Source organism: Gavia stellata, chromosome 5, assembly GCF_030936135.1.
Source record: "Gavia stellata isolate bGavSte3 chromosome 5, bGavSte3.hap2, whole genome shotgun sequence".
NCBI classification, from domain to species: Eukaryota; Metazoa; Chordata; class Aves; order Gaviiformes; family Gaviidae; genus Gavia; species Gavia stellata.
In genome coordinates this window covers 26,228,804-26,249,230 of record NC_082598.1, presented here as the reverse complement: position 1 = coordinate 26,249,230, position 20,427 = coordinate 26,228,804, and the positions used below count along the sequence as shown (strand labels likewise).

General features: G+C 41.3%; 1 protein-coding gene across 1 annotated transcript; it reads left to right on the top strand.

Moving 5' to 3' along the window:
• The first annotated feature begins 493 nt into the window (after positions 1–493).
• On the top strand, positions 494–16,936 carry UGDH (UDP-glucose 6-dehydrogenase). Its single transcript, XM_059817644.1, has 12 exons — positions 494–584; positions 1,272–1,440; positions 3,626–3,727; positions 5,034–5,234; positions 5,318–5,515; positions 6,011–6,158; positions 8,660–8,754; positions 11,883–12,013; positions 12,718–12,851; positions 13,977–14,068; positions 14,158–14,268; positions 15,682–16,936. The coding sequence occupies exons 2-12, from the start codon at positions 1,279–1,281 to the stop codon at positions 15,790–15,792; spliced, it is 1,485 nt and encodes a 494-aa protein (XP_059673627.1). The 5' UTR covers positions 494–584; positions 1,272–1,278; the 3' UTR covers positions 15,793–16,936.
• The last annotated feature ends 3,491 nt before the right edge of the window (positions 16,937–20,427 follow it).

Genomic DNA, 20,427 nt, shown 5'->3' with positions numbered 1-20,427 from the left:
GCGAGACCGGCCAACGGTCCAGCCGCTGTGATGCAAAAAAACCGCAAAATAAAGCAAAAGGAGCCAGGAGTAAAATCCCCCAAACCGACCCATGGGGAAGGGGCCGGGGGCGTGGTCCCGCCTGAGGGCGCCGCCGCCCCGAGAGGCGCCGCTCTCCCTCCCTCAGGGCTGAGGGAAGCCGCTGCGGCCGGGCCCGCCCAGGCCCAGGCCCGCGCCAGGCCGTGGAGATCCCAGCCGAGCCCGGGAGCCCTGCGGCCCCTCAGCAGCCCGTGCGGCGGTGGGGCCGGGCCTGGCCTGCGCAGCCGGTGCCGGCGCCTGAGGTGTCCAGCGCCTATTCGCCGGCGGCGCAGCGGGGCGGAGAGGCGGCGGGCGGGCTCTGCACCGGCCTCCGCCCCCGGGAGGGGCCGGGGCCGGCCTCGCTCGGCGTCCTCGGGATGAAACAGCCGCCTCAGCCCCGCGGCGGCCCTTTAAATAGCCGCTGCCGCCGCGCTTGTAGCGGAGTGTCGCCCTGAGCAAGCCGAGCATCCTCGACGCAGCCCTCCAGCTCGATCCGCGGCGGCGGGGCGGGACCGCACCCGTCCGCAGTAAGTCTCCGGGCTGCGGCTTCGGTGCCGGCCGCGGGTTCCCCTGCTGCCTTCCCTGGGGGCTACCCGGGGCGGCGGCGGCCTTTCCCGCCAGCTGCCGCCCCCCAGAGCGCGGGGCCGGGCTGCGGCTGGGGAGCCGCTCTCCGCCGCGGCCAGCGGAAACCTTTCACTGGGCTCCCCGGGATGGGGGTGGGGGGGGCTGCGGCCTCCGCGCTGACGGCGCCTTTCAGTGCCGAGGGGCTCCGGGGACAGGGCGGGGGCCCGGCCCGGGGGTCCCGGCCGAGCGCGGCCTGGCGCGGCTCTGCCCGCCGTGGGGCTGCGCCGGTCCCTCCCCCTGTGCGCTGCCTGCAGCAGTGGTCTCTGCTCATGCCTGTTACTATCGCGGCATCAGCAGTTCCTCGGCCTAAGGGGGTGGTATTTACGCTGGCAGGCTTCAAAGCGACCACAGAAAACGCTTCCTCAATGGGCTGTGTGTGCTGACGCTCCTGGAGCGGGCAGGCTCCAAAGCCTTCCCGGGCAGGAGAGAGCAATTGCAGTTCACTTCAAGAGATCAGCTGCAAGAAAATGTTTCTCTCTGTGGCAGCATAATAAAATCTCAGATCACTAATTCTCTTTTATTTCCTTTAATTTTTAGCCAGTATTTTCATTTGTAACTCCTGATTCTTCTTTTCTTCCTCCTCTTACTAGAGCAATCATGTTTGAAATTAGGAAGATTTGCTGCATTGGCGCTGGTTATGTTGGTGGGCCAACCTGCAGTGTTATTGCACAGATGTGTCCCAATATCAAAGTTACTGTTGTGGATGTCAATGAGGCCAGAATCAATGCCTGGAATTCAGATACACTCCCAATCTATGAGGTAAATGTGTCTCACTGTTGTCTCTTCTTCCAGCCAGTGTTGCATTTGCTTCCCTCCCACCACATGGCATTTCCACATGGCCCACTTCTGAAGCTTGATAAGTATAGCACAGTGATGTCCTTCAAAAAGAGTATTCTGGAACAGCTGCTTGTCACTCCTGCTCATTAAACCAGATTTTGGAAATAATATGTCTAGTGCAGGCAGGTATTTAAGGATTATATATGGATTATACCTGAAGGGTCTAGTAAGGAAAAATATAATTGTGTATATATAGTGAATTGTGCTAAATCATGCTGACTTTCTTTTGGGACCCGGTTTAATCATAACATAGTCCTCTTACTCAGTTATAGATATTATCTACTGTGGTGTAGCACAATATGAATGTGTAATACTGGGTGGTAAGCTTTATTCCCATTCTGAATACTGCCAAAATCCAATTTGTGCTGCCCATCTTAACCTTGTTGTAAGATGGAGACAGTCATGTGCCTAATTTACTGGTACCATGAACCTCCAATCTGGCCTGAGAAGATTAGGCCAGAGAAAATTTATTTTTAAATATGTCGCACTGTCACTCCTTTATTACAGAATGACTGTAATTTGAAGATATATAAAGCATTTTTCTATTTTGCTTCTCTTACCACTTGTTATTTTTCTCTCCTTTTCACCCTTAAAGAATAGGACTATTTTCTTTCCTTCACTCTTTCAAGAAATACAGTTTTTATAGATGGGTTCTTTTCTTTAATGGGAGTGAAAAATTATCTTCACTTGGCTACCAAAGACAAGGCATGTTGCCTAGTACTAACAGTTACTTTTTTGCTATATGAAGTCTTCTGAATCCTGTCTGTGCTCTAACACTAATATAGGTGGGGTTTTTTCCCTCTTAAAACCAAACCTATACTGTGATTCTTTAAGCGAAGATGAATAGACCTCCTTGGTCATACATATTTGAAGAAAAATGTGTATAATGCTCAGATAGCAGGTGAGACATGAATAAAGATCATGAAAGCAAGTACTTTGTTTTCTATAAACACTTAGACTGAATGAGTTAAAGTAGAGCTAGTCTTGGCATGTTTAAAAAAAATAATCAAAAACACATTCACAACATCTGTTTCCTGGAATGGTGTTCCCTAGCTTACAAAGAATGTACAAAAACTGCCAAGAATTAGTTCAGGCAGTTGTAAAATTGAGTCATTGCACAGTGAGGTTTTTTGTATTTTTTGTCTAGTGGGCTGCCTTCCTACTTGCATCCTGGTAGGACCATAGTTAGAAAATCTGATGGGTTGTAACACATGTTATTCTAACTGTGCTGACCTTTGTTTTCCTTTTAAGTAGGTATTTGGTATAAAGTGAGACAGCAAAAATGTCTTGCATAAGAAAGCTTCTGCTTTGTTTTTCTCTCTCCCTCCAGTGAACCTTTGCCTTTCTGGCACTTACTCAAATAGCTCGTGTCATGAAAGGCGTCTTGCTCTTCTTGTCCATGTGGAGGTGTTAAGGGAAGGGAAAGTATTCCAGCATAGTATGTGTCTCTTGAAAGAATCTCATCAAATTGTGCCTGTGGTTCTTCCATGCCGCAGATATGGTGCTGTGATAAGTTTAATCTGGTCCAAACATGAGTGGTTGCCAAAAGGAGTGGTCTTTATCTCCTGCGTGTCTCCGCTGCCTTTCTTTCACTGGATCTGGGCTTGCTGATTTGGTGGAAGACTTCTTTGTGGTTTTTTGTGCTGAATCAGTTTTAGATCTCATGTTGGGGAAATCATGGAATGTGTAGCTGAGGGAAAAGCAGAGATGGGACCACCTCTTCTGTTTGCAGCCTAGGGAATATTGTAAGATTTTACTTCTTGAATCTACTTAACATCACTCTACAGGTATTTCTTTAATTGTTGCTCATTGTAATAGAATTGAGCATGAGAATAACTGGACCCTAAAATCTGGTTGTGCAAATAACAATTCAGTATGGCTGAAAATTTTCAGACAGCATTTTGAGTGTTTTGAATAAGAAAGGGCTTTATTTTTTTCACTGTGTAAATCTACAGAAGCTTTACTTTACATCTGGCAGACTAAAAACATTCCACACTGAGCAAAATAAAGTCTTTCTGTATCTGAAATGATATGCTGTTTGTTTGTGCATGCAATTTACTGTTCTTCTAATTGCATTAACCTTAACCGCTTTTTTCTACTTTTTCAGCCAGGGTTAAAAGAAGTGGTAGAATCCTGCCGAGGAAGAAACCTCTTCTTTTCCACCAGTATTGATGATGCCATTAGAGAAGCTGATCTTGTATTTATTTCTGTAAGTTTAGGGGGACAGGGTGTTTTTTTTTTTTCTTTCTTATCAGATCATTATGTTGCTCTTATGTTAGGAAGAGGCCTTTGTTTTGTCATATAGATTCAGTTACCAGTATCATGTCACTGTGTCACGGTTTTCTCCTTGTCTTTCTGTGTACTGTGGGAAAAGTGTTAAATAAGCTTTTTATTTTATTTTTATCTGTTTCTTAGAGCCTGTTTGTTTGTCAGATGTTCTGCTGGCTATGAGTCAAAATGATAATGTTGATATTTAGCTTGGTTAGATGTATAGGGTCTTAGAGCAGAATATAGTGCAGATCTGTCATTGCAGTGTACTACTGAAATCTATGAGAATTTAATAATATTGATACGGTTCCTAGGTAGGGATGCAAAGTCATATACTGATTACTGGGTTACAAAGGTAACTTACTTCTAGAAGCTTTTAAAAAACAGTGTATTAATGGAAGAGGGGCTGGCTTTAATATTTTCTAGCTTTTAATATTTCTAAGCTGTTGACACCACTAGGAATAGGATCCAGAACTGATAGGTATTCATCTTGGTAGGCCACAGTTGAGTTATTTTTGTTACTTAAGTCCTCTTTTCTTGAGACCTCTTCTCTGTTAGGGCACCTCAGTACAGAGCTCTCTTTCTGATAGTATTTTTCTCCATTCATTAAGTCTAAAATGAATGCTACAGCTGGATGACTGCCACTAATACAGCCCATACATTGCCACCTGTCCTTGGCTTAAAACATGCTGTTGTGTTTTACATGTGGTTGCCATTTCTTCTTTCAGTTTGTAATGAAAAGGACCCTCTGTCCTAATCTAAATGACGTGTTTTCCCTCATGTTGCCTTTTCTGTGTAGCAATTTTCAGCAGCTCTACACTTAAGTTTCACTGCAAAGTGAGTTTAAACCATAATTGCCTCACTAGCTGCAAGATTGTTAGAACATGAATTTTTGCACTCCTAATGTAGAACAGGAAACAAAAGGTGCCTGGCTGTAATCATGAAGAAATTACTGGTGTGTCCAGAATAAGGGCTAAGTTTCACTGCAGCCTGCAGAGCTGCTATGAATTGTTCTTGTTTAAATTCTGTTTGAATAGAGGCCAATGAGCTTTCTTTAGAAGACAAAAATGGGTGATTGAGAAAGCTAATATCTGTTCGTCTGATATGGTAACTAGAATAATTCTGGTGTAGAAGCAAGCTGGACTCTGGGAAGGAAAGTATCTGTCATTCTTAACAATTTCACCTCGTCAGTACCTCCTGTGTTGAGACCTGTAACATTTCTTCACGTTCTATGTATTTGCAACTAGGTTAACACTCCGACAAAGACCTATGGGATGGGAAAAGGCCGAGCGGCTGATCTGAAATACATTGAAGCTTGTGCTAGACGAATTGTACAAAATTCAAATGGCTATAAAATTGTCACTGAGAAAAGCACAGTTCCAGTACGTGCTGCAGAGAGCATTCGTCGAATATTTGATGCTAATACTAAGCCTAACTTGGATTTGCAGGTAAGCATAATCTTTGAGCTGTATTTAAAGGCTGGTTGTTGCTTTTGGCTTTTATCTGTAGTTCTTTGTTTTTGTGCCTGTAGGTGCTGTCTAACCCAGAGTTCCTCGCAGAAGGAACAGCCATCAAGGACCTGAAGAACCCAGACAGAGTGCTTATTGGTGGAGATGATTCTCCAGAGGGACAGAAAGCTGTCCGTGCTCTTTGTGCTGTTTATGAGCACTGGGTGCCCAAAGAAAAAATCCTCACAACTAATACCTGGTCATCAGAACTTTCTAAACTGGTTAGTATTACTTACTGATGTTGTCTGCAGTGAGCAAAGGGTGTAAGTGACACAAAGTTCAGAAGCAGAAGTTCCCTGACAATGAGTGATGCAGCTAGGAAAGACAGATGAGGCTGGGAGGAACCAGTATGTATGTCAAAGGATATTAATCTTTTCCAATTATCTCAGTTGAACTAATAGATGATATCAACTTTCCCTGAAATCCTTTTCTCACTTCTGTTGCTGTGTTATTTTTTACAAAGAGTAAACCTCCAGTGCTGCAGAAATGGGTTACCATCATAAAACATTTCATATTTTGTGAGTTAAGTGATACATTATTTTGCTTAGGACCATTAACTGGCATTGATACAAAATGGTAACATAACTAGTTTAATGTATCTCAACAGAGTTACATAGATACTAAAATAATCCTTCCAGTAGTAACTCCCTTCAGTCTGTGGGCATTTTGGGTTTCTGGAAGAATCAAGTTCACTTTACTGTGTTTTTCATTTACAGGCAGCTAATGCTTTTCTTGCCCAAAGAATCAGCAGCATTAACTCAATCAGTGCTCTGTGTGAAGCTACAGGAGCAGATGTTGAAGAAGTAGCAAGAGCTATTGGAACAGACCAAAGAATTGGAAATAAGTTTCTCAAAGCCAGTGTTGGTAAACAAAAAATCATTTTTTCTTCTGACCTTCTGTTTAATAGTGCAATAGGTCTACTAGTAGTGTTTTGAAGTAAATGATCTGGTACTCCTCTACAGCATGAGTGTGTGAAAATGCTGCTGTCGAATACTAGCATAAATCAGTTTTTCTGGCAAAATGTCTAGGACTGAGGTTGCTCTAGACCCTGGCAATCTGAAACCCAAGAGTTCAGAGTGCATGGCTTATCCTGCCTGGGACACTGGAAAGAAAAGTTGCAGCTTTATTTTTCTGAAGCATCACTGATCAACTGTATGAGGTTCAACAAGGCCAAGTGCCGGGTCCTGCACTTGGGTCGCAACAACCCCATGCAACGCTACAGGATTGGGGACAAGTGGCTGGAAAGCTCCCCCGCAGAAAAGGACCTGGGGGTGTTGGTTGACAGCTGCCTGAATATGAGCCAGCAGTGTGCCCAGGTGGCCAAGAAGGCCAATGGCATCTTGGCCTGTATCAGAAACAGTGTGGCCAGCGGGAGCAGGGAGGTGATCATGCCTCTGTACTCAGCACTGGTGAGGCTGCACCTCAAATACTATGTTCAGTTTTGGGCCCCTCACTACAAGAAAGACATTGAGGTGCTGGAGCGTGTCCAGAGAAGGGCAACGAAGCTGGTGAGGGGTCTGGAACACAAGTCTGGTGAGGAGCGGCTGAGGGAGCTGGGGTTGTTTAGCCTGGAGAAGAGGAGGCTGCGGGGAGACCTTATTGCTCTCTACAATTACCTGAAAGGGGGTTGCAGAGAGGTGGGTGTTGGTCTCTTCTCCCAAGTGACTAGCGACAGGACAAGAGGAAATGGCCTCCAATTGTGCCAGGGCAGGTTCAGGCTGGATATTAGGAAAAATTTCTTCACTGAGAGAGTGTTGAAGCATTGGAACAGACTGCCCAGGGAGGTGGTGGAGTCACCATCCCTGGAGGTGTTCAAGGAACATGTGGACATGGCATTGTGGTGCATGGTTTAGTGGTCATGGTGGTGTTGGTTGATGGTTGGACTTGATGATCTTACAGGTCTTTTCCAACCTTAGCGATTCTGTGATTCTGATGATAGTGCTCTCCAAGATGTCTTCCCAATTGCAAGTGCTGCAATTTTGTTCGGGAGTTGCTGCCAGCAGCCTGAGGAAGGGGACACATCTAGTTCAGAATGTGTGATGACAGCTTCTAATTTGTAGGATGAATTCAGTTGTTTAGATTTACTAGAGAGTAAGATGTGATAAAGTGGTGATCAGTACAACAAACTTTCAAACCTGTAGAACAAAACTGAAGCCTGTTTGTATGGCTACAGTCTTCATGCTAGAAAGAGAAAGTGTGACTTTAACCTTATTAAGTATAACCTCTCCTAGGGTCTATGCAAGAGTGAAAAGTAGATAGCAAATATATTATCAAAATTCCTATTAGCTTATAATTCCTGCGAAAATTCCTTTGCTATATTCAGCGTTGTTGCAACCTCACCTTCAATACTGTGGGCAGTTCTGGGCCCCACAATTTAAGAAGGATGTGAAGGTCCTTGAATGCACCCAGAGTAAGGGCAACAAAGCTGGTGAAAGGGCTGGAAGGGATGTCCTGTGAGGAGCAGCTAAGGACTTTGGGCTTGTCTAGTTTGGAGAAAAGGAGGCTGAGGGGTGACCTCATCGCTCTCTACAGCTTCCTGAGGAGGAGAAGTGGAGAGGGAGGTGCTGATCCTTCCTCCCTGGTATCCAGTGATGGGATGCGTGGGAATGGTTCAGAGCTGCGCCAGGGGAGTCTTAAACTGGACATTAGGAAACACTTCTTTACCGAGAAGGTGGTCAAATGCTGGAACAGGCTTCCTAGAGAGGTGGCTGATGTCCCATGCCTGTCAGTGTTTAAGAGGCATTTGGACAATGCCCTTAATAAGATGCTTTAACTTTTGGTCAGGCAGTTGGACTAGGTGATCGTTGTAGGTCCTTTCCAACTGAAATAGTCTATTCTACAATGTATTGCTTCTGGGACTCTGCTGAGCAAAGTTTTAGGGGTCAAGGATCCTTCTATTAATTGTCTCAGTTCTCCCTTAGCTGTGGTGATCTTTGGTTCTTGGCAATGATTAGATATCCCTTTGCAGGTAGGGGAGGAAGGAACCTAATCTTAACATACTTGTTCTGAGAAATATTCATCAAAATTTCTAGGTAGGGGGAGAGCAAATCCAGCAGCTTGTCCACCCACTTATAATAATAAAAACACTAGGGGCTATCTTATGATATGTTTCCCTGAGACTGGGTTAAAACTTACATTGACTTCAGTGGGACCTGAAGCAGATTTTAGGGCTTCTGTAACTGACAAAATAAGTAGGTCCAGGAATTGAATTTTGAGAGATTCTAAGGTTTTCATTTGCTAGCAGTGAAATACTGGGGAAAATTATAATGCTGACTATGTCAATGATTGCCAAAACCTACTTGGTTCCAAAGATTGGGTTAGACTAGTACCTTAGTTACCTGTAAAATAACCATTTTCTCTTTCAGGGTTTGGAGGGAGCTGTTTTCAGAAGGATGTCTTGAATTTAGTGTACCTCTGTGAAGCGCTGAACTTACCTGAAGTAGCCCGCTATTGGCAACAGGTACAAGTTCTTCACTGTTTGTTTGGTTTTTTAGGGAGTGGTGTTTCTTCAGCATTCAGCTTTCAGGCACTGAGCTTTTGAGTGTTGTCCACACATAATCTGTGTTTCAGCTTTAAGGAGCAGATACCTTAATGCTGATCATCCTTACATTTTAGGGCCCTCAGCCTAACACTGGCATTCAATACTTGTGGGTGCTTAGGCTTTTTTGGGGTGAATTAAATTGTCTGGATCAAATGGATTGGGAAGTTTTCTAGAAGTAGCAGTAGAAAATGTGAAGTGCAAGCATGTCTGGACTCCTGTCTTCCTCTTGCACTTGGTTATCTCTGTCTACTTTGAATTCGGAGCTTATGGTCTTTTCCTCAGGTTCTACTTTTACCGTTCTTTTTCTGAAGGAACTCAGCAGACCTTGCTATTCTTTTAAATAAACATGGTTGCTGCTGTTTTCTGGTTAATGTTAGGAATGGTTGGGAAGATGTGGATGCTCTTGGGCCTAGCACCAACACAGCAGTACCAGGATGCTCAGTCTGTACTATCAAGAGTTTCCCTGTTAACCAGTGAAAGCACCTCACCCCTCTTTCCAGTCCTGACTGAGAAAGCAGCTTTGACATGTGTGGTATGGTCAGAAGAGCAGCTTTAGTTTATTGTCCTGATTTAGGCTGCGGTGATCAAGTACAAGGCTGCCTAGCAGATGCCCCCAGAATGCCAAGTGCATGATTTGCTTACCCTATTAGAAGCTTTCCTTGTTTTTCAATCTTCCTTTTGGCTAGCCTTTTTCCCACCCTCACTTTTTTCCATCCTAGTTTGCTGCCAAATAAACATCCTGCCCATAATTACTTTTTCATCATTCAACATAGTCAGTTGTGCCACATCCATACTGAAGTCCAGTATTTGTTACACCATTACTGACGTCGTCATGGCGACGTGGTATTGTTGATGGGGTTATCTAGGCTCTGTCGGCTTTGCAAGTTTCTATTCCCCAAAAGGTCCCTAATATTCCCTTCCAATTATCTGAAGCTTGGCTGGATCTCACTAATAACTCCTCCTTAACCACCTGTAAAACTCAGTTATCTGACTTTTGTCAGCTTCTTACACTATCTGTGATGTCCAATGGCTTTCTACATCCTGTTCAGATAGTTTAACCTCCAGCAAGTAACTAGTCAGCAGCCTAGTTACTTTCTTGCAACTATAACTCTACATCAGTTGCTTGGGACAAGGAAGACATGGGATTTATGCTGTCTGCCTCTGAAGAGGTTGAGATTGACATCTTCCTTAAAAAGTGCACTTCATTAGGATGGTCTAGTCCATGGTGGAGAGGCTTGCAATCCCATCAGTGAAGCTGAGACTAACATACTGCCTGAACCTTGTGCAAGCATCCAGGAGAGGTTTGGTTCAGTGTTGGACTTGAATGCATTGGCACAGTAGGAAAGCAAAGGAGCCCTAGATTCTGATATTTGCTTCAAGAACCACTGCTTTTAATCAGTGTAAGATGTAAGCAGACAATAGGCAATCCCTGGAGCAACAGGAGCTGCAGGAACTAACCATGTTACCTCAATGATAATCTCATGAATAGGGAAAACTAATACTGTCTTGAAAGAGACAATTGGTTTAACTCTGTCTTTTGAGATCACAAGGGTCTTTCTCAAAATGCAATCTACTTGGTATCTTGGCAACCCAAAGACATAGGAACACTCACACTTTGCTCTGTGTGGAGGTGTTTTTTTATTTAACAAAAGCCTAAAACGTTGCATTGTTAATGTAAACAAACTAGTTTAAAGTGCTTTTAATGCTTTTATGCTCTCTTATTCTGTTTTAAGAACAACTCTTTGCACTGTTTCTATATGACTTAAACTGTGGAGAAATGAGATAGTAAGAACAGCTGCTGCAGAGTTAGGATAAGGTAAAGAGTGTTCTCTTCATGTAGTGCAACCCCTTACCTGCACCTCCTGCTTCCTCAGAGCACTGTCATCTTGCAGAGGTCTATCTGACCCAGCCCACACTGGTCAAGTCATGTAATGCACACACACATGCACCTATATAAGCAACTGTGTGAACCCCTTCTTTGTGGCATGAGCACTGCACTGTCAGCAGCTCATCCCTGTGCATGCACACTGGAGACCTCAGACAAGTCTGAGGACAGGATGCAAATTCTGGAGGATATGCTGATCAGAGCAGCCCTAGAATCCTAACTTTTTTTCTTTCTGGTCTTTAGGGAGGATAGGGCTCTCTAATACTGAAATTTTCATTCCTTGAAAACATACCTACAGAAAGGTGTCCCTCTTAGCCTGTCAACTGTTACCTTTGTTCCCACCTGTTTTCACCCTGTTGGATTGTATAAATATCACTGCTTTTATTTCTTTTCTCAAATAAATCTGGTTCACCAATATCCTTCTGCTGTATAGTTTATACCTTAAGTTTCATAGGCTGCTGCTGTTAATTCTTGATTTGGGTTGAAAGTCTCAGAACCGAGAGGGAAGTGTAGTTCTTTCCAGTCCTCATTGAACACGGACTAGGTGGGGGGAAACCTACCTTTACTATTCTACTAGTGGTCCAGTGTCCTCTGTGTGTTAAGGGCTGGAGATCAAAGTATGAAGCAGGCTGGAGGAAAGTACAGGAACAATTAGAGTGAGTGAACCCTTTCATGCAATAACAAAAGTGAGGCACTTAATCTGGTTTAACCACGCTAGGTTGTGTATTGAAATCTGTTGGTGTGGATTAAAAAGGCTAAAAATGTTCTCACAGTTGTTATACATGGCATGTAAGGAAGTATAGGTCTGGCAATGGGATGTCCATGTGACATCAAGTGCTCTAACACTGAAATTGCTTTCCATGTTTCTGCCTAGAATACAATAAGTTTAGATTTAAAAAAAGTAATCTGAAAAAATCCTAGCCTTTGAACTGGATAATGCATGATAGTATGTGTGTGTATGCATCTACAGTCACAGATTAAGATAGGATTTGTCTCAGAATTGGATAAATTAACTACATTTATCTTTGGATTACTTATACTGAGTAAAAATACTTAGCTTTCACTTTAAGTCTCTATTAAACTTATGTGTGGGTAGCTTGGCTTGATTGTTAATAGTTTAAAATGGCTCCCTTCTGTACCACCATGTTTTATATAATTTCAGGTAATAGACATGAATGATTATCAGAGAAGAAGATTTGCTTCCCGCATTATTGACAGCTTGTTCAATACTGTCACTGATAAGAAGATTGCTATTTTAGGGTTTGCATTCAAAAAGGATACTGGGGACACAAGGTAAGAAAGCGAATTCAGTTTACTAATGTGGATTCCCTACACTTGTCACCAGCTATGCAGCTAAACCCTCAACTGAATTGCATTAATAAAAAGAGATCAGATATGGTACCCTTAACCTCTTGTGACTGAATTGGTTTGTAACAAGGATTAGTCTTTTTTGAATGGGTGAAACAATTGATTCTTGACCTCTATAACATACCTGAATCATTCAGAAGCTAGAGCAGATAACTAGTCTTTATTAACTTGCATAAGCAAAACTAGATTTTGACAGAATCCTTCCATTCTCCACAGAAAAGAACACAAACATTTTTGCAACTGGTTCTAAATTGCTATGTGAAGACAAAGCTTCAGCTTTGTTTCCCAAAGGCGGTTAATCTTGTTTTCCTGTAAAGCTCAAACTTGATACAACTCTGTCCAGCTGCAGTTTGTGGGGAATGCTTATAAGCTTGATACCTTGTTAATTATAGTCAATAGGAGTCCTGGGGCTTAGTATCTCTCTCTTGCATGATTCAGCAAAAGAGGTGTAAACTTGTACTCTCCTTGGTGTCCCTCAAGATTCCAAGTTTGCTGCTGGCATGGATTACCACTAAGATGTTTAATGTAAAACTGGTATAAAAGCTCTGGCATTGCATATAATGACATGAAGACTTTCATTACTTAAAACATGCCATCTGGTTCTTTAACGGATTGATTCACTTCCCTAGAGAGTCCTCCAGTATCTACATTAGCAAGTATTTAATGGATGAAGGAGCAAGGCTCCATATCTATGATCCTAAAGTACCTAAGGAACAAATCATCCTGGATCTCTCACATCCAGGTGTCTCAGAAGATAACCAAGGTAAGAATGGTCATGTAAAGCTTATTCTCAAAATACACAAGGTCTGTTTAAATACTATAAATTCATTTTCACATTTTCACCATGGTAATGATGTGCTGTTGTTACACTTACTAGAAGATTGTCATAGCACGGAGGATTACTGTAACTCTTCCCCCTTTCCTCATAGCTTTTATAGATAAATGCTAATTCTGTACTATTGTATATTTTTCTTTTGCTAAATATTCATTTGAATACGTGCAAAAAATTTTCTCTCTGCATAATTAAGAGAAAGAACAATGCCTAGAAGTAGGAGAGACTAGTATTGTTCTGTCAGCTCCTTTGTGTCCTGAGTTCTATCTTGCCTTAGTTCTTGCTTGCATATCTAAAGTAGGAATAAAGAAATAATTCCGGAATTCACTGTAGAGCATTTTCCCTTCCCCCATATCACTTCCAAATTCATTTGTTCCCTTAAATTCAGGAAGACTTTAAAGTAATCATCTATGACTAGAAATTTCTTGGAGAGAAGCAGGGGGTATTTGGGATTTTTGTTTTCTTTCCTTATTGGGGAGGGGGAGAATGGAGATGATGGATGGATGGGGGAGGAGGATAGATCAGGCTTCTAGAGGTGAGGAAAATGAGCTGTGATGAAGAAGAGTGAAGGGTGTACATTATTTGACATGCCCTTGAATTAGAGGTGAAGGGGAGGGTTGCCTCTAGGCAGCTGCTGAAGCAGTCAAAGGATGAAGGCAGCCACTAGTGAGCCATGTGTATCTTCTCTAGTGGGAGCTGAGTGTTAAATAGCAACTGTGGTGTGCTGCAATTGTACAGGCAATGACCTTTGTGAGAGTTGGCATTTGAACACTCCATAGTAACTTCTAATTCTAGAGGTGCTTGACTGTTTAAATCAAACTTGAATACTTAACTTAAACATTTAAGTGCTCTGACTCTGTTCAGATACCAGGTACAAGCTGCTTTCATTTAAATAAGTGAAATCAAAGTGACAAATGTTTTGATAGAAAACATCTCTAGGTGAGTGACTTGAAACTCCTTGTTTGTGTAGGGCAAGGAAGGAGACTCATTTGCCAGGAGTGTACTAGATTGATGCTAAAGATGTGTGCAGAATAAAACCTTATTTTCCTTCTGTAGTGTCTCGGTTGGTCACTATCAGTAAAGATCCCTATGAAGCCTGTGATGGAGCTCATGCTCTTGTGATTTGCACTGAATGGGACATGTTTAAGGTAAATGTTATCTTCAATTTAAACTAAAGTAAAAAAGAGGGAGTGTTATGCTACTTATTTATTCTATTTGCTTTGATTGCCCTTTACAGGATTTGGATTATGAACGTATTCATAAGAAGATGCTGAAGCCTGCATTTATCTTTGATGGTAGGAGAGTTCTAGATGATCTTCACAATGAGTTACAAGTCATTGGCTTCCAGGTAATCATCTGGGTGATGCTGCTTCTTACATTTCTTTCCTTCTGCTCTCTTCCTTCTTGCTCTCTTTCTGCAATGACTGAGTAGCAAGGGGAAAAAACCTGTTCAGGTGAGGATTTAAGTCTAAACACATCTGTACTTAAGTCTCTTCACTAGTGCTGTCTTCCTCCATTACCTTACTATTTTCATAGTCTGATGCTCTGTTAAAATCCAAGCTACATCAGACTATGCCATCAACATTCAGCAGCATAAGTATGCCTTGAAGCACTTCTAGCATAGACAGAATTTGACTGATACTAAAATTGCTAAATCCCTGAATAATCTGATGAAGCAACTCAGTCAGACAAAATCAGAATGAAATCTACAAGCCAGATCAGGTGCATGTTTCAGTTGTGTTTCTTTCTTTGTACTCCTGAGTACTGTGATTACTTGCATAATGGCTATAGGCTTTCTCTCTTGATATTTTTCCCCTGGTTAAACTACACACAGTTATTCTCACTGTTCGTGAAGAGGCTTGTATAAATTGATTTAATCAGTCAATTGAAGCTGTTATGGGCGAATATGGTACATACAGCTCACATGACTGTTTAACAACTCTTTTCAGAGTTATCTCAAATGTCTGTCTAGAATACATTAATCAAATTTCCATTAAATTCAAAGTAGTTGAAGTATTTCCTTCTATGATCTTGTCTTTTGGTGCTTTGCATCTGACCTGCACTACTTGCTCAAGAGGAAAGCTCTAGCTGTCCTTATTTACTGGGTGTCTGAACTGTTTGGCTCTATCCTTAGTGATTTACATTAGTCTGATCTAGAAATTAGGGGAACCTGTCTCACTCTTTGAATTTTGCAGTACCTGGCTTATGTGTGTGTTAGCTTTTTTACATGCTTTCTCTTATATAGATTTGGCTGCCTTTAGCCTTTCAGAGTTGTCTCAAAAGCAACCCACTGCATTAAGGAGGGGAAAAAGCTTCTATCCTAATTTACTGGGTATAAATTTTTAGACAAAGGAGGCTGAACCCACATTTTCTGAATACCCTGAAACATTTTGATATTTGTTCTGATAGTCCTATGGAAGCTGAGGCATGTGAATGTTCAAATTAGAAAGATGCGGCTTTAAATAGGTAAGCTAGGCACCAGTGAAAGGCTGTTTGTAAAAAAAAAAAAACAAACAAACAAAAAAAAAAAAAACCCAAAAAAACCAAACAAACAAAAAAACCCAAAACCAAAAAAAACACCACACCTCTTTAACTCCAATCCCAGAAACTGTCCCTGGGAACACTGTGCTTTGTGGCTTGTATTATTCTAGTGTTCATGAAATGTAGTCACGGTCTTGGATTTAATCTGTAGATTCCTCATAGGCTGATGTGATGCTGTTAGCTTGCCACACTCACTTGTTAAATGTGTTTTCTCTTTCAGATTGAAACAATAGGGAAGAAGGTGTCAGCCAAAAGAATACCTTTTGCTTCTTCATGTGAAATTCCTAAGTTCAGCCTGCAGGACCCACCTGTCAAAAAGCCTAGAGTATAATGTTTAATAGGTACTGAAGGAATTCTGTAGGTCGTCTTAATGACAATAACTGTAAGCCTATGCTTTTTTTAAGGAAAGATATTTTTCATAAACTAAACCAATTTTACACTAGAAATGGTACCTGGTACATGTGAATTCAGTCTATTTTCAAATCTCTATTTTTATAGCTTTTTTTGGTTACTGACGATGGTACAGACCTGTTTTTAATAATGAATTATCTTTTAAGTGGAAAAGTTACCTTCAAACTGCAGACTTCTGCTTCCAGAAATATTCCTAAACTGCACTTTAAATGTTTCAAGTGATATGAAAGCAAAAGAAATAGAACATCTTTTTACTTTAGTACAGTTATGGACAGTGATCAGGAATTTTGGTCTCACTAATTCTTCATTTTATTTTGGGATAATTATTTGCCAAGTTAATGCTTGTTCTAACTGGCATTGAAGTCAGAAGAGAAGTTCTAAGTGAATTTGGTAGGATTTGGATTGATGCCTAAACTAGCGCTAACTGCAACAATAATACCTGGATCCTGGTTGGGATCACTGGGCACTGATGCAGTCTAAACTGCATCTGTTGGGAGGCCAAATAGTTCTGCAGGCATCTATCATGTAATCAAAGACAGTGGACTAGCTATAAACTGATTCACTGGCAGATCTTCACTTTTGATTGTCTTGCCTACATTCCATGTGCAGCCATATAAATTATTGCTCTAATCAGATTCCTGGGGCAAGTTTTTCCTAAGTTACAGCAATACAACCCATCTTCAGCAGAGGAGCATTCTGCTTGTTTGAACATTGAATTTAAGCAGAATTATCTTAATTTGGCATCAGTCCAAGTAGAAAGCAAACATTGGCTTCAAAGCTACCTGATGGTTATTTTTTTCCTTCCTCTCTGCTTACATATTTCATCTGAAAGCAGCTTTCTTAATAAGTCTGCAAAAATTATTCTCTGCTGTTAAGAAATTATTAAAAATAAAAATTCAGCCCCATAAGTTAGTCAGCTTGCTACCTCATTTAATTAGCAGGAATGAAGACATCCTATGTTATCTTGATATTTTTTGCCTTTACTGTTACTTTATTTCTACTTGTTTTTATTCTCAATTGGCCAGTGCTATTAAAATTCTTGAGATACAAAGTTTGTGTTTTGCTTGTTGCATGGGGTTGTGAAATGGAGGGGAGGACAGAGAAGGATGACCATTAACAGGTTTCAGACTAGAAGGCATAGACGTCTTAAGTGAATAATAGTAGTGTTGGGATGTTAGAGAATTATCCTGTAACGAGTCACATAATACCTTCTGAATTTATTCAACATGGTATGATATACTTGTTGAATACAGGTATGCTATATCAATAGTTAAACAGAGCATGAGATCAGTGTCATCTTGGCAATGAGGGCTATTATCAAAACTACACACCCACAGAAATGTAAACAGTTTAAGCTTTAGGACAGCTATTTGAAGATTTAAGGAACTTTATAACAATTTGGGTAGACAATGCAAGACAGCGTTATCTGACTGAAATAGCTGTATTCTTGAGCCAGATGCTTTTGAATTTTGCATGTTAATGACTCCCACATAGGGACTTAGTGTGCAGCAATCACTCAGCACTTTGGGCAAATATGCCTCAGGCTTTTTGTTGTATCCCAAGATTCTTCTGTGAGGAGCACATCAGAAGCTAGTCAAAGTGAGTGGGAATTATGGGGGCTTAAAATCAAACTGTCACCTTTCATCATGCCGTCTCTTCCTGTTTCACTAGCACTGCTTCCATACAACACCTAGAGAGCAGAGATGCCCCTGTGATACAGCTGTGGTATTTGTAAGCACCATAATCCAAATGGTAGATCACACTGTCTTTGCAGGTGGGCATCCTCTTGACTGCTGTTCCCATAGCACCTGGGAGGGCAAGCTGGTAATTTCTCCTTGGGGATTAAGAAGAGGGTACTGACAAGCTGTGCTCAAAGGCTCTCTTGTTCCAAATTATGTTCAGAGTAGCACAGCACTGCTTCAGGGCTCATTGTAATAGGAAGTGTGAGTAGACGCTTCAGAAAATCAGGATGCTTTTCAGAAACTTGCACACAGCTGTAATAGTAATGTCTCTGTATGGGACCTGTCCTCATCAGTTTGAAGTGGATGGATGAACCGTTAAAAACTCCTGGGTGAAGCGTTGCTCCTGTTAGGAGTCTGCAAGAGCTATAAGGTTGGTTGTTGTTCCTGAGGCTTCCAGTGGCTTTTCACATGCCGTCCCAAGGAGACGGAGGAACTAGGTGCTGTACCCCTATTCCTATTCTGTTTCTTCTACAGGCTTAGTTGAAGCCTGGACAGTGATTTGTGGTTTAATTGTAAACATGATAAAGAATGGGAAAGTTCATTATAGTGGGATCACTCTAACTCCCCTTCCTTAGGAAAGGGGGAGTGGCAGATCCTTTCTGAAGAGGAACGAGGGGTAAAACTTGTACTTGCTTTCTTGGAGTGTCGGCTTATTCAGTTTCCTGGTGGCTGCATTCTTTTAGTGGGACACTGGGATTGTGGGATGAATCCAGTCTGAACAGCTATTGGTGCATGCCTTCAGGATACTGAAATACTTACCTTGCACATATGCAAGAGAACCTTACCACAGGCCAAAAGAACAAGCTTTGGAATCTTTTGCAGCACTGTGAATCATAAGCCATCATCTTTAGAGTATGGTTGCCAGGGAAATAAGAATTGGGGATGACTTGCATTCTTGCTTTGAAGGCTTGAGTAGTGCATGTAAGAGATGGGTTTTAATGCTCTTGAGTCTTTGTCTATGGGATCTTACAGCATGTAATTCTTGATGAGAGTTGTGTAATATGAGTGATGGACTCCTGTGCTCTGAAATGCTTTTTTACGGGGTTCTTAATAAAATGTAGTCCCACAGTAACACTGCTTTTTACTGCAAAAATGTGAATACAATAGCTGAAGCAAATCCAGCTTTAATACAAGCCTATGAATAGTATGATACGGACTGCATAAATTAAGTCTTAAGATGTGCATAGACAAATTGTAAATGCCAGGCAAGATGTACTGTTTTTCTTTTGTCTATCTGTGTTCAACCCTTTGTGCAGCTAAAACTAGTCTGGTTCCAGGCATAGGATAGCCAAGAATATTGCAAGTGAATAGAACAAGCACATTTTTGACCAAGACTAGTTAGTATAGGAACAGTTAGTGGTGAGATTTTTGTACTGGCCAACAAGTTTACACCTCTCTATCACTTGAGGTTCTTCTGTTGATCTGGAATTTACAGTAGGGCTATAATCTTGCTCAACAGCTGAAGTTTGAAATTAATTGTAAAGGAATGGAGGAAAGCATAATGTGTTATCTGATTGCTTTAGGAATACTGGAGTCAGTTTTCATTACTTGCTTTTTCTATTCCAAGCTGAGAATTTCTATTGCAAATTGAACATCTTTAAGTTGCCACATCTTGTAGTAAAGAAGCATAAATACTTGACACTTTCTTTTTAAATGAAGGGGACACAAATATTAATTATTGATCAAGTAGGAAAAAATTTAAAACTTCTTAAATTAACAACCTGGCTTTAATTTAACCTAAAGACTGGAAGTCACTGGAAGATGCAACAGTTCTCTAGTGAGCTGCATAACATTTAATTATGTTTCACGCAGTGTAGTAGATTGATGTAATGGTGCTAAAAAAAGACTATTCATTTTTTTTAAAGTGTCTGTGTCAACTTGAAATCATATTCCCAAAACTCAGTTTACTTTCCTGATTGCAAGGAAGTTTAATGTTTCTTAAAATATTTTATGGCTGTTTTGTGAAACAAACTGACAGAATGAAGTGATTGACATACAAAAAGAAAATGTCACTAAACATGAAGCTTCATTGGAAACAAAATTGATACAGTCATGAAACCTGTGCTGAATTTATAACCAGGAGTTCTGTGAGAGTTTGGTGCTTTAACATACAGTTATGGAAAAACTGAATGGGCAATAGGGAAGGAAGATGGCTGTAAAAGCAGGATTTCTTAACTAGGAAAAGCACTTTAAGACTTGTCATTTTTATAGTACAAATTGTGAGAGGTCCTTAAAGACTATTAAAAAGAAACAAAACATCTATGAAGTCAAAATGTGACTGCTTTCCTCAGAAACCAGAGCAAAACATGCAGTTAGAAAACAGCTTACGTAGTTTCTGAAACTTGGTACTAGCTGGCAGACAGTTGCATAAAAGTGTGAGATCATCTTCCAAACCACCCAGAAGCAATTAATAAAATAATTCTAACATGAAATAATGCTTCTGGAAACACAGTCCAATGTTCTTTCTCTCACTGTAAAGAAGTCATGGATAATTACTGTGTACTGTCCTCTTGTCCAGTTTGATAATAGCTGTATGGCTCAAAATTGCTTTTTCTGTATTTCTGGTGTTGATATGCTGAAAGAGCAGTAACTTGGCAAAAGCTATAGTTACACTCTGTTAAATCTGTTCTGTAGGCAAGTCAAACCCATTATTTATAGTAGGACCTCTAATAAAGGCTGGCAGCTGTTAAATCTGTGGGTGTCCTGGAGTTAATGTTGCACCCCTCCCTGCCTGCTGCTGTGGAGGGAATATTGGAAGTTCCTTACCATAGTTGATAACCTTCCACTGCTCTGGTATTCAGTGTACTTCAGCT